This window comes from Patagioenas fasciata, chromosome 2 (assembly GCF_037038585.1).
Source record: "Patagioenas fasciata isolate bPatFas1 chromosome 2, bPatFas1.hap1, whole genome shotgun sequence".
NCBI lineage: Eukaryota > Metazoa > Chordata > Aves > Columbiformes > Columbidae > Patagioenas > Patagioenas fasciata.
The window spans coordinates 112,750,951-112,763,229 of NC_092521.1; the positions used below are offsets into that span (position 1 = coordinate 112,750,951).

General features: G+C 39.5%; 1 protein-coding gene across 10 annotated transcripts in view; it reads right to left on the reverse strand.

Moving 5' to 3' along the window:
* The window catches only part of LOC136098724 (amphiphysin), a 161,137-nt gene that overhangs the window by 23,026 nt on the left and 125,832 nt on the right, over window positions 1-12,279 (reverse strand). For 7 of the 10 annotated variants that reach the window (XM_071804753.1, XM_071804752.1, XM_071804750.1 and 4 more), the window contains exons 10-15: window positions 11,108-11,246; window positions 9,488-9,616; window positions 5,560-5,667; window positions 2,398-2,421; window positions 795-818; window positions 4-504 (exon numbers count right to left, since the gene is read on the reverse strand). In XM_071804753.1, coding sequence (XP_071660854.1) covers window positions 4-504; window positions 795-818; window positions 2,398-2,421; window positions 5,560-5,667; window positions 9,488-9,616; window positions 11,108-11,246 — 925 coding nt within the window. The remainder of the gene's footprint in view (window positions 1-3; window positions 505-794; window positions 819-2,397; window positions 2,422-5,559; window positions 5,668-9,487; window positions 9,617-11,107; window positions 11,247-12,279) is intronic. The other 3 variants (XM_065832366.2, XM_065832365.2, XM_071804747.1) reach the window with 2 other exon arrangements.

Consider the following 12,279-nt stretch of genomic DNA (forward strand, 5'->3'; position numbering starts at 1 on the left):
TACCTTTTCACTTGGCTTGACACCTGCCCACTCGTCTTCCTCCTGCTCTTCCTCTGCCTTTCGCGCATCACACGGGAGGGGTTCATCCAACAAGCTATCAGTTCCCAGGACAGGTGTCTCAAAACTGGTTATGTTCTCTAAAGGCTGATTGGTCACCATGTCTTCCCATGGGACATTTTTGGCATCCAGCTGGTCTTCCAATGAAGTCCTCTGGTTTTCGTTTACAGAAGTTGACCCTGGTGCAGCATCCTCCTGCTCACCTACAGCAGGCCAAACACTAGCAGGCAGAGCACCCGTGGATTCGCTTGAGGTTTGCTCTGCCCCAGGGAAAAGCAAAGAGCCACCTGCAGTAATTTCCTGGCTGACACTGGGTGTGCTAACATCTAGGCCCCAGTTGAGTGAACCTAGATCAGTCTGATATCTGTTAACATCTTCTGATGACCCACTGTTTGGGGCTTCCTCCATGATCAGGTTACACAGGGAAAGACTTTTTGAAGAATCAGGCTTTAAGCAGACAGAAAAGCAAAGAAAAAACACAAGATGAAAAAGATAAAGGCGGACTTGATGAGAAAACACAAAATTTATATTTTACTAGAGCAATTTTTATTTAAAGAATGAAAGTGACTAAATTAAGCTGTTTAAAGAAAAGCTATGTGGTTTGCAACATTTGGAGGCAATAGATTGCAATGTAAAAGAGCAGCACTGATAGACAAAATCGGAAAACTATACATTACACCACACTGATTACAGCATGTCTCTAGAGTGGTTACGATTCTGGAGGGAGGTTTGCTTACCGGCTGCACCAATTCGCTGCTTGTCTGTACAGAAGAAAATCATACACATAAAACACAGAAAATAAAAGCACTATGTACTTTTTTACAGCAGCAGTTCTAAGACTAATCACAGGCCTCTGAATTTAAGCCATGCTCCCAGCCTCTGCATTACATTATAAAAGAAGTTCTACATGTATGTTGAATATTTATCACATCTTGCTTTCCTCTGTGAGCCACTGACATTTTTATCACAGGAACTCTATTATATCTCAGTTGAAAAGAGGGGTTGCTCTGGGAGACAGTGATCAAGGAAGGAAACAATACAGGTAGCAGTGGAGCTTACTTGTATTTATGCTAAGGCATCACTGCATCATTCAGGCAGTGCAGAGGGCCCTGAGCCTGCAGCTCTCATTCTCCATCACTCTGTGCCATGTAGGTGAATTTATATCCGCACAGGGTATGGCATCAGGTCACAAAGTCTGCTGTACACACTGCCAATCTGAACAGACAGAAATTCTGCAAGGTAGATAAACAACTGCTCTGTGCTCAACTTATTAAGACAAACTCAGTAAAAGATTGAGTATCCCTAATTTCAAACATTTAGCTGTGAAGCTCACTACTTACTCTATTTTTTTTTTAACTGGAACAAAGAGGAAAAGAATTATAATACTGAATACATATATAATATTAACAAGCTATAAATAAAACTGTGTAAAAGGAAGACATTGACAAAGCTATCTAATATAAATGTAGAGCAATACATTCAAATTATTTCTGTGCTATTTTAGCTGATCTAGACATTGGCAGCCTTGAAATTTTGCCTAGCTTGCATACGTGACTGTTTTTTTCAAGTTTTATTTAACCTTTCACAATAGAAAGAGATGAGAATTTAATATACATCACATACGCCATGTGCTCACAAAACAGTGCTGCAAATCTGAATGCATTAGAAGCATCCACAGATTTCTGCACTGACTGATGCTGCAAAAGGTCAAAAATGAGTGTACCAGGCTCCGTGTCAAGTCAACCCAGCTATCTCCATGACAAAAAGTCAAAAGAAAGCTCAAAAAAATGGATTGTTTTCTTCCTGCAGATCACTGTATCTGATTTGGCACCAAGAGGAAGAAGGAAGGATTCATGCAGATTCCTAAAGTAGCAGCAGCTTTTGTGAATAACTCCAATTCACTGAATGCCCACAAAGACAAGTTAAATTCACTCTTCACTCCTGAATTTTGAGAAAATGGTTGTTTGTTGGGTTAAAGTCCTCAGGAACTACACTTTCAGATAATTAAAACAAGTGACTAGCATCCACTCATACCCTCTAATAGCAGTAATTCAGGCATGAGAATAAAAGCAACACACATTTAGCTGTAATGATTGTGAATCTTCTTAACCTAGATTTCTGACATAATTTAGGTTTTATAGGCCAAACAACAGAGATTGGTTTTTTTTGTTGTTGGTTTTAAAAGACCCCTAGTGGCTCCATATACTTCAAAGTGTTTGTCACGGTCTATAAATTCTTTATCGTGGTTTTTGGTAAAAGCACTGGAAATCTGCACTTAGGGTGTTACAAAATCAAAGGCACAGAAATACCCCAATTCACAATGCTAAATGTCAGGCTTACCGTCCATAGATCCCATGGCAATGTCTGAAAAAAGGAGCGGAAAAAACAGGCTCTTAGAAAAACACTCTTCATATACTGTATGTTCAACATAATACATAACTGTGTCCTTTAACTAAATAGAGAGAACTTATTTATATGCATATTTATAATACATATATATTTTCTATATTAGAGCATGTGTGTGTGCGCATGTCTGGGTACATATCTGCATAATATGCGTTTTGGTTAAATAAGAAGGGCAGGATGCAACAGATTGTGGTATTTCCCACTTCAAAGCAGTTGTTGCTTTTCCAGCCAACTTGCACCACCATGTTGTTGAGTAACAGATTCTGAGTTGCTGACTGAATGACTTTCACCAGGTACAGGAGTCTTTGCAAGGTGTAAGCTTTAAAGAGCTTACATGGGTCAGGTTTTTTAGTCCGTTAAAAATTGTTCAGCTGTCTACTGAGAACAAGTGGGTTTTCTCATAACTCCGACACCAGGAAGGAAAATGGCATGGTTTTTGGGAAAGAAAACAAGAAAGTTGACCGATGTTTTAATTTGCTTGTTCAGTTTGTTAAGTAATAAATGTTTCTGATGTCTCAGCAGAAGTGCTGAATGCTTCAAAACTTCTCTGATATATTTACATCTAGGTTGAAGTCCATGAAAACCAAAAACTAAAGATGTTCATGAAGGAAAATGTAAAACTGTTCCTGAAATTTTCAGATGTTAAATGTGACATCTAACATTTGCCTGACAGAAAGGATTGCTGCAGTTAGCTTCGTTTCTTGCCTGCTTCTTATTTTATAAGTACAGAGTGGCTCTCCGAACAACTTCTGTGTTCACGAACAAAAGACACAGTAATAACTCATTACTCAGATTTACAGCAAACTAACATTAACGGCCATTTCTCAATTGGTTTAATTTGGTTTAACTCCAGGTATGTGAATCTTCTGTGTATGTAATTCACAAGTGTACATGCTTATTCTGCTGTAACATTATTAGCTGAACATTCGAGCTTTAAGGAGAAATGATAGGTCTGTTCTCATAGTGCTAACTGGTACAAACCCTAGATGTCCTATCCTACTCCATGGAAGGGGAGATTGCTTTTTTTTTTTTTTTTTTAATTTTCTTTCATTGTTTGTGAGACTTTGAGCATGAAGGGGAAGGAACAAACTGAGGGAAAGGTGAGACAGAGTGCAGCTTGCGATTGGAGGTGAGGGCGAGGCACATTTAGAAAGTCCACTTTTGAAGGAGCCGTGGAAACAGAAAAGTAAGTGAGGAAGGGCAGACCGGGGCTCACATACTGTCGTCTGATCATCCTGGTAGAGCAGTGGATGGAAGTAATTAATTAAATGATCAACAGGGAAGTCATGCCCGGCCTCCCAAGGCATCATGGCACAGATAACTACTCCTGTCTTCACGTCACTACTTCAGCAGTTTGCTGAGAGGAAAATATCTGCGACTGAGGCAAAAATAAAACACATATAGAAATACCACTTAAGGTTCTCTTCTTTATCGCCCTGCAAGGTAACACAGGGCTCTCCAAAGACTGCAACCACAGGTTTCATTCTGTCTATGCTGCCACAGTAATGACCCTGCCATTTCCAGTGAGACCAAGACCCAGACTTCAAGGTTGTCTTCCCTTCTTATGGAAGCACAGTACTCTGACTCATCCTCACGCTCTTATGGATGTGGATCATACCTTCTCATATATATATGTTAGGAGGAAAGGTGAAAGGAGTGGAGAGACTGAAGGTGCTCAGTGGATGTTTCCTAGGCACCCAGATGAAAACTAACAATGTGCTTTTCTACATGAAATTATATAATGTATTTCATGGTATATTTAAATCTAAAACAACTATTTTTCAGTAAAGTAACAAACTCTTCTACAATCTGTACAACATGTTATCAGGTCAAATGTGCTCTGTCACAAACGCTAAATGTCTTTGGTTTAATGATCCCACTGCTCTAAACAGCATTATTACAAGACAAGCAATGTCACAGCTAGAGTTTTCAGTCACTGCTGAATGGCAAGCAATTTCCTTCCCTTTCCCCTTCCCTGTTTAGAAGGAGCAAGAAAAACAACAAGAAAGATGCACAAAGTCTCTGCTATAATTAAACACTTCTAGCAAACCACAATGAGAAAGTTCAGCTAATGCTCTGAGTGCTGACAATACACTATTCTTCTGACAGTGCAAAACCCATTAGAGATCACTACAGATCTCATTACATAACTAGGACTGCACACCAACTAAGAAATTAATTAACTGAGGAAGAGGTCAGCAGAGAACCAGGACTATCTCGGCCTTAAAGCTTCTTGTCTTCTCACTCCTTTTCTACCACCACATTACTGAACAGCGGATTAGCCCTCTCATGCGTCAAAGTACAAGCCAGGTTAGTGATAGCCACAGGGATAATAGGTTTTGCTAAGGGTGTGTTAATAATGTTTCCTTCTCTGTGTACAACATAGACATACAGCTCTGCTGGCCAGAAGAACTCCCCTACTGTATCAACAGTCCTGCGGGTAGTGAGGGTGAGTTCTGGATCTTAAAATAGCCTTTTTTTTTTTTAATATTGCTGCAAGAAACTACCATGGCAAATATTACTATAGAATGCAGAATTTCTTTAACACAATCCTGCAGTGACGCATCCTATTCCATCCTCTCATTTTCCTTGAGGTTAGGTCTAAAATAGATTTCTAAAAGCAAAACCACTCAGATCATATTCACTGCTTGGTACAGAAACTCCATCACAGCAGAGCAATTGCATGCTGACTCCAGGAGACCTAGGTCCCCTAAGGCACCTTTCCAGACATTAAGAGTCAAAGCTAGACAGAAAAAATGTCAGAAAAATAGGTGTTGGAGAATTATAATGTTGGCACTAAGAGATATTGTAAAGATGGAAAATAACAGCATGGCAAAGTCAAGGCCAAGGTACCAGCAACCATTATCAGTGGCAGACATCTCATTTTACCACCTCACAACATCATCTGCTTCCAGTACATAAACAAGTACAGAGTTACTGAAGGGGAAAGACACATGGCTGACTAGAGCTGCTCAGGAAGATGGAGTTTTTCTGACACTGCAGATATACTGCTCATTAGTACACAAGGCAAATCTTTGCTACCGAACACAGCATGTTGCATTCATACACTTCGCCTACCTCAAGGCAAAGACATACCTGAGACATGGGTGAATGAGTAACTCCTGTTGATACAACTTCTGGCTTGAAAGGGTCGAAGTCCAAATCTAGCAAAGATTCCTCTTTCTTAGTTTCAGGAACTTCATTCTGTTAGAAGAGAAACATAACTCTTAAAAAACTCATCTTTCAAAAGCTGCCATGGGCAGCAAAATATTAAGAGGCCCAAGAAAAAAAAAAAACAACAACATATCACAGGGTTTCTAGCTGTGGTGCAAGCCCTGAAGACTTCCCTGAGCTTTAGTGTAACTTTTAATTTTACTTTAATTTTATTTTTATGACCTTCATTCTTAGGATGTCTTTGTTTTCTCTGTAGTGCAGCTTTGTCTTTTCAGGCTATACAAATAGCAACCCTTTTTGAGAAAGTGCTGAGCATTCACCCTTGGACTGTGAAGGCCCTTTTAAAGTGCTTTGAGACAGACATCAGAATTAAAAACTACATAAATGGCACCCAGCGTCCATATATTCCAATAAGTGAGTTTCTCCCCAAACACAAACATTAGCAAAAAGCCAGTATAGAAGGACATAAATGCATTTGAATTAAATTTCAATTCTGAACATGAATACCAATTGACATTTAATGCTACCCTTAGCTCTGAACTTTAGGAAATATCTTACATAACACTAAGTCTTGCTACACTGATCTGCTCTTACAAAACTGGATTACATGGTAGAGCCTTTTTCTGTTTGCAATTAATGAATTAGCCAAGGCCTCTGAGGTGACTATAAATATATATATTGGTTCAATGGGCTACAGGACTTTCCCGCTGTAAAGTAACGTGAGCAAATAATTAAGGTGCTTCAACATAAAATTTTAACCAGCATGGAAATGTAGCTGAGATGTAATTATCCCTAATGATAAATATTCTAGGCAAGCATCATGGTTTTGGTAACAAGGCTAGTACTGTCCACTTCTAGTTGGTCAGTGTTTATTCAACAGTGAGACAAGCTTGTGTTTTGATGTACAGATTAAGTCGACACCAAAGTTTTCATTAGAATGCTATTTTGGGAAGTGTTCAGGTTGGAAACGGTACCATGTGAAATCATTTGTACACACACATTCACACATTATCTTATGCAAGAATGGTAACACCGGGCCAGATCACATAGTTCAATGTCCTGTTCCTGACTGCGACCAGAGTATAAGCCAGGGGAAATATCCAACAACGGGGCAGTCGTGGGAACAGCAATACTAGGAGATGATAATAATTATTATGGTACTAGTAAAATAAACAAACAAAGCATTTTTATTATTAAAACATTTAAGAGTGTAAACTTTCCAAATTAGTGTTACTATTGATAAACAAATGTTCAAATGCAGGTAATTAACAGCTTCCATATTCCACAAGTCATCTGACCTCTCTGTGTCACCTGAAAACATGGTTGAAATAGCTTCTCTAATTTATGGAAAGATGACAGAGTAGCCTTGAACTCCTCAGTCTGGAAGAGGAGTGCAAGTGGGGATGTGAGCGGGGTCTACACTGGCATGAGAGGCACTGGGGTCTGGCTGCTCCATGACTCCTCCAAAGCAGGAAGGCAGATGGCAGCGAAGTTGATGAGGGAAGATGTGGAATAAAGAAAAGCTGGTGGTGGCCCACATGGCACAGAGTTCAGCTGGGGACCTCCTTGCCATCGGGTAGCATGAATGCAAAAAAATTTACACATGCTGAAAGACAGAACAAATTTGTGGCAAAGCAGTCTCTTCAGGATTACTAAATACATAGAGAACATGTTGAAGAAGTCCCTGAGCAACAAATGGCTGGTGCCTAGAAGACGACAGGAGATAGGAGTGTAAGGAGTACCAACTCCCTTGTTTTATGTTCTTCCTTGGTCTCTGCTTTTGGACACTGGTGATGACAGATAAGTGGTCTGATACTAGTATTTAGATGACACATTGTATTTAGACGTCATCACATGTGCCCTTGAGGCACTAGTATTCGTATGGTCATACAGCTTGATGAAACAACACAGCATTAGGTTGCATATAATCAGAAAGAGATGTAGATGGAAAAGTGAATTATCTTTCAGTGAAGTTCGAGAATTAAACTGTTATTTACGAGAACTGAATCAAATGAATGGGAATCTCACTTAGGCCACGCGTGATGACAGCTAAGTACCTGTAGTGACAGGGTACTGATCAGTGACTGCAAAAATTACCATTACTGGTTACCCTGTGACCAAAATGAATGGAACACTTGCAACTCCAGGAGCAAAGTCCCAAATAAACTTACAGCATAAAAAGATATCACGTTAGATGGAGATTTAGGAGAAACAGGAACTTCAGGAAATCCCTCAATAAGAGATAAAGCTGTGACAGGAAGGCATGCCAGTCATCCTGTGTTAATGCTACCATAGCATGATGAAGCATGTATGAATGCCACATTTGAAAGAGGCAGCTGTGGCAGAAGCAAGGCTGTACCTCTCAGAGGACATGTATGCATGAAGGATGGAAAAGGCACAGGAAATCTTTGAGGACCATCAGAACTGCCAGATGAATTTTAACTTGAGAGACAACTGAAAAATTCCAGTTCTCAGGAGCGTACGCCACATTTATTACACCATCCCAGTTTTATATCAATCTCTCATAGAAAGGATGTAAAGATTCTGGAAATGCGACTTACACTCATTTAAAGCCACGTTCCAGTGTCAGCTCTTAATGAAAAAGCAAACCAGTTCCATTTCCGCTTCCCTGGCTGGTCTGACAGGTGAAGGTTAGGCGGGTACAGTATTTAATGCAGGGGACACATCTAGCACAGTTTACACTGACTCTTACCACTGATATCGAAGCTCACGCTGCCAGTGATACTCCCACAAAGTCAGGGTACAATGATGGAACAGACCCACCATCTCCCTTCAGCAGGAGGGCCCAGCAGTGGCCGCGTACTGGCAGATGCCATTAATTCTTTAATTGTGTGGGGACTTAACTATAAATAATGCTTTTCTCTTCCAAACAGATCCCTATGGATGGTAATGCCTTTTTCTCCCCTCCACAAGAAAACAAAACATCATGTGTTCAAATTATCTAAAATAATTCTGGTTTTCATTGCTGTGACTAAATTCTCCTGTGTTGTCAAATGAATTAGTACAAAAACAATAATTCACATGAAAACAAAAACTCATAAACATTCTGCGTTAGCTTCAGATCTGAATATTTCTCCCCAGCCTATCAGACACAGGCTCAGATTTCAGAGTTGTAATTACCATAATAGAAAGGGTCCATTACTGAACAACCACCAGTTACCAAAACTGCATAAAAGCTGAATAACTGAATACAAATTATACAGATTCATTTTGCACAAGTCTGGCTTTTCTGTTATATACAATTTTTAAAAATTTCATAATAATGGGATAAAAGTAATTTTGATCACTTCTCTGCTGTGTAACTAATGTTTCTATGAGTCAAAACCAAGTGAATGATTAATCTAGCTGAAGCAGCCTTTAATACCTGCAAAGCATTGATTTAAACGTGAAATAGCATGTCCTCTAGGAAATACTTTTTATGATTTTGATGGAAGAAACAGTAATAACCAAGAATTGCTGTAAAGTGTCACTTGAGATGCTTGGGATTAGAAAAAAGCATCCTAGATGAACTCTTGGCTTATAATGAAATCTGGATTCAGTCAGATGTCAAACATAGCTGCGTTTCACCATATTTTCAGTCAGGCCTCTCAAGAAATCTCTAATTTTACTCAATGTTAGCAACGCTAGCCCTTTGGAGTGATTATGCATAATTCAAAGATAAATTATTGTATGTCTGACCCTCTCAAGATAATATAAAATGGTGACTGTGCTTCTGCCTTCTACCTACACCTTCCTCCTCCCTCCCCATGGAAATCAGAGCTAAGGCCAAGATCCTGGAGAACTCAAGGTGATTGCAAGTTGGACCCATACAGCACCCTTTGAAGTTTACCTGTGATGGAGTCGTCACATTGATTTCTGGGACAAAGTTGTCATCAAAGAAGTTAATGATGTTCTCCTGTTGCAACTCCTTTGTGGGTGTGAGCTTGGGCAGCGGTGGGACTGGTGGACCTTTCCTCAGCTAGGCAGACAACAAAAATGTCACAGACTAGTTCAAGGATAAAAGAGCTCTAATCTAGGCCTAAACAATTTGTGTTAGGTTTTTGTATCTGCTGCTTCACCTTCAATGCAGGAAAAAGCCATGGACTGAAAGGAACTGTTTGGTTGTTCACCACCAAATGCCTTGAAATATACACTGTGGGAGAAGCAAAACAACTCTCTGTTTCAAACTAATTCCAACTTAAGATTTAAGATTTCATACAAAGGCATTTCTTGGCTGATATTCTTTTGCTGTGATAGGCACACAGTGCAAGCCACTTCCTCTCCTATGCATGGCTGGAAGGATGATGCTGCACAGAACTAGGCCTCTGCAGCTTTCTGGTTTCTTAAATTCATTCCCATTTAGCAATAGCATTTTGTCTCTACTCACCTGTTTAAAGCCTACTTATTGCTATGAGCATATAATCTCTGGGAACCACAGCACCTCACAGGTGCTTAGGTTACTAATTCCCCCTGCTCTCCAGAGATTCATATAACTATGAGAAAATAATTGCTTGGAATAATACCAAATATTATTGTATAATTTAAAAACCTGTCAAAATACAGAGAAAAAAAATCCATTAAAATCCTCAGGTGGTATAGTGACGTAACATCATTGGCACCAGTAAGACTAAACTGATTTGTGTGAGATGAATATTCAGGCAGTGAGGTGTCACGTTTTAGGACACCAGAAAAAACAAGTGTGCTTACATATAATCAAATGCCAGACTAAATTTCTTCTGATGTGTTCCCCCCACAGAAATAACAATCAGCACAGAAGCTATTCCCCATCAACACAAGTCTTGTGTTTGATACGTGCGTGAACTATCAGGTACAACCCTTACGCTGCAGATGATGCCTTTCATGAAACTGATTCTTTATTTCACCAATACTGGTGGGAATAAAAATGACTCCAAGACCATCTAATTTCTCAATTTGGTGTTAATAACAACCATCAAATCTTTAATTATCAACAATTAGCACAGCAATATTTAAGCTAGCTCTATTATTTACTGTTTAGAGGGAAATCCATGTTGGCCAGACCAGTGATATTCACTGGCTAATTTTTTTCCAGGATAAACATATATTTGAAGATGAATTAAGAGTAGCAACATATAATGTGCTGAAATTCACCAGAGGGTTTTATAAATAGTTTTTTTTAACAGCTACTGCTGGGATACAGGTCTTCAACACTATGCAACTTTTAAAGAAGTGTTTTGCTTTGTCAATACCAAGTCCTACCAGTTCACTGGGCACCTTTAATTTTCTTCACTTCCCCTTATATAAAAACCACTTTCCACCCATGCTTGTGATACGGGGATGAACAACCAATGAACAGAATAGAGCGCAACAGAGCCAGTGGCCTCCCTGTCATTTCTCAGTCATTGTCTAGATGAATAATCCACCATATACATCATCTCAGCTGTCTTTTACTGCACAACAGGCCAGTTTCTCCTGCCAGGTTTCCGCTTACCTGTGTGGGTGACTTAGGCCGGGCTGGTGCCGGAGATGCTGGTGCCAGCATGTGATTGGGACTAGCAGTAGGGCTGGGCAGGGGAGAGACCTCCTCTGGCGGTGATGGTGTTTTTGCAATGCGGAGTGGACCTGAATCACTAGACAGAAACACAGCAATAGCGAGGACATACATATCATGCCGACTTACTACCTTGACAATTTGATGCGGAAGTTGAACTGCATCCCTGATGTACTGCCAGTGATCACAAAATGCAGTACACAATGGAGGTGAACTGATTACATAAAGGCTAAAACTTCAACTAAATTAAAATTCAGCAATCTACAGTGTCAAAGGAAGTTTTAGTTTTGAGTGATCTTGATTTTTGGAACATCTGTTTACCTGATCATTATAACTTAGAAGGGAAACAGAGTACCTGCATTTTTTTGGATTCTCTATCTGAAATAACGTTTCATGTATAAGAAGTCTGTAATGATCATAAAATGTGAGATGGAATTATCATCCTCATTTCCCACGGAATAGAAGTCTCTAAAGATAAAAATCCCAAGGGAAGGCATAGCAACAAATAATGCAAATAATTTTAAAAGCTCTGCAATTTCAGAAATGTCCCAATTAAATAAAACACAAGCAAGATTATTATAAGGATATCACTATTTAGAGGGACAACTCACCACAACTATAAACAAGCAGTAGTGAAGTGACTTCAACAGAGCTCTGCTGATACTAAGAAAAGATCTGATGAAGTCCTGAGAAAGGATCTGCCCTTCCCAAGAAAGCACCTGGTGCAAACACTGAGACATATTCAGCTACCTAGAAATGCTGAAAGCTTACAACTTGGGGAAGCTATAAACTACAGCACTCAACAACCACAGTACTCAGTAAGAGAAGAGCAACTCCTACGCATCCTCAGGGAGAACAAAAGCGCTACCTGATTGAGGAGACCACACCATAAACATGTTCCTAATGCTAACACAAGAAAAATTTGTTCTTTGGAAAGGACAGATTTAGCTCACACTCACCACCTCTTTCTGTGGAAATATTAAAAAAAAGAAAAAAATAAGCAGTTATTAAGAAATTTCTCTCCCAGGTACAATATTTGCCTTCAGGATATTCAGTAGCACACAAGTATTTAAGATGTTTCATTTATACTGTTCTTTAAACGGAAGATTAGA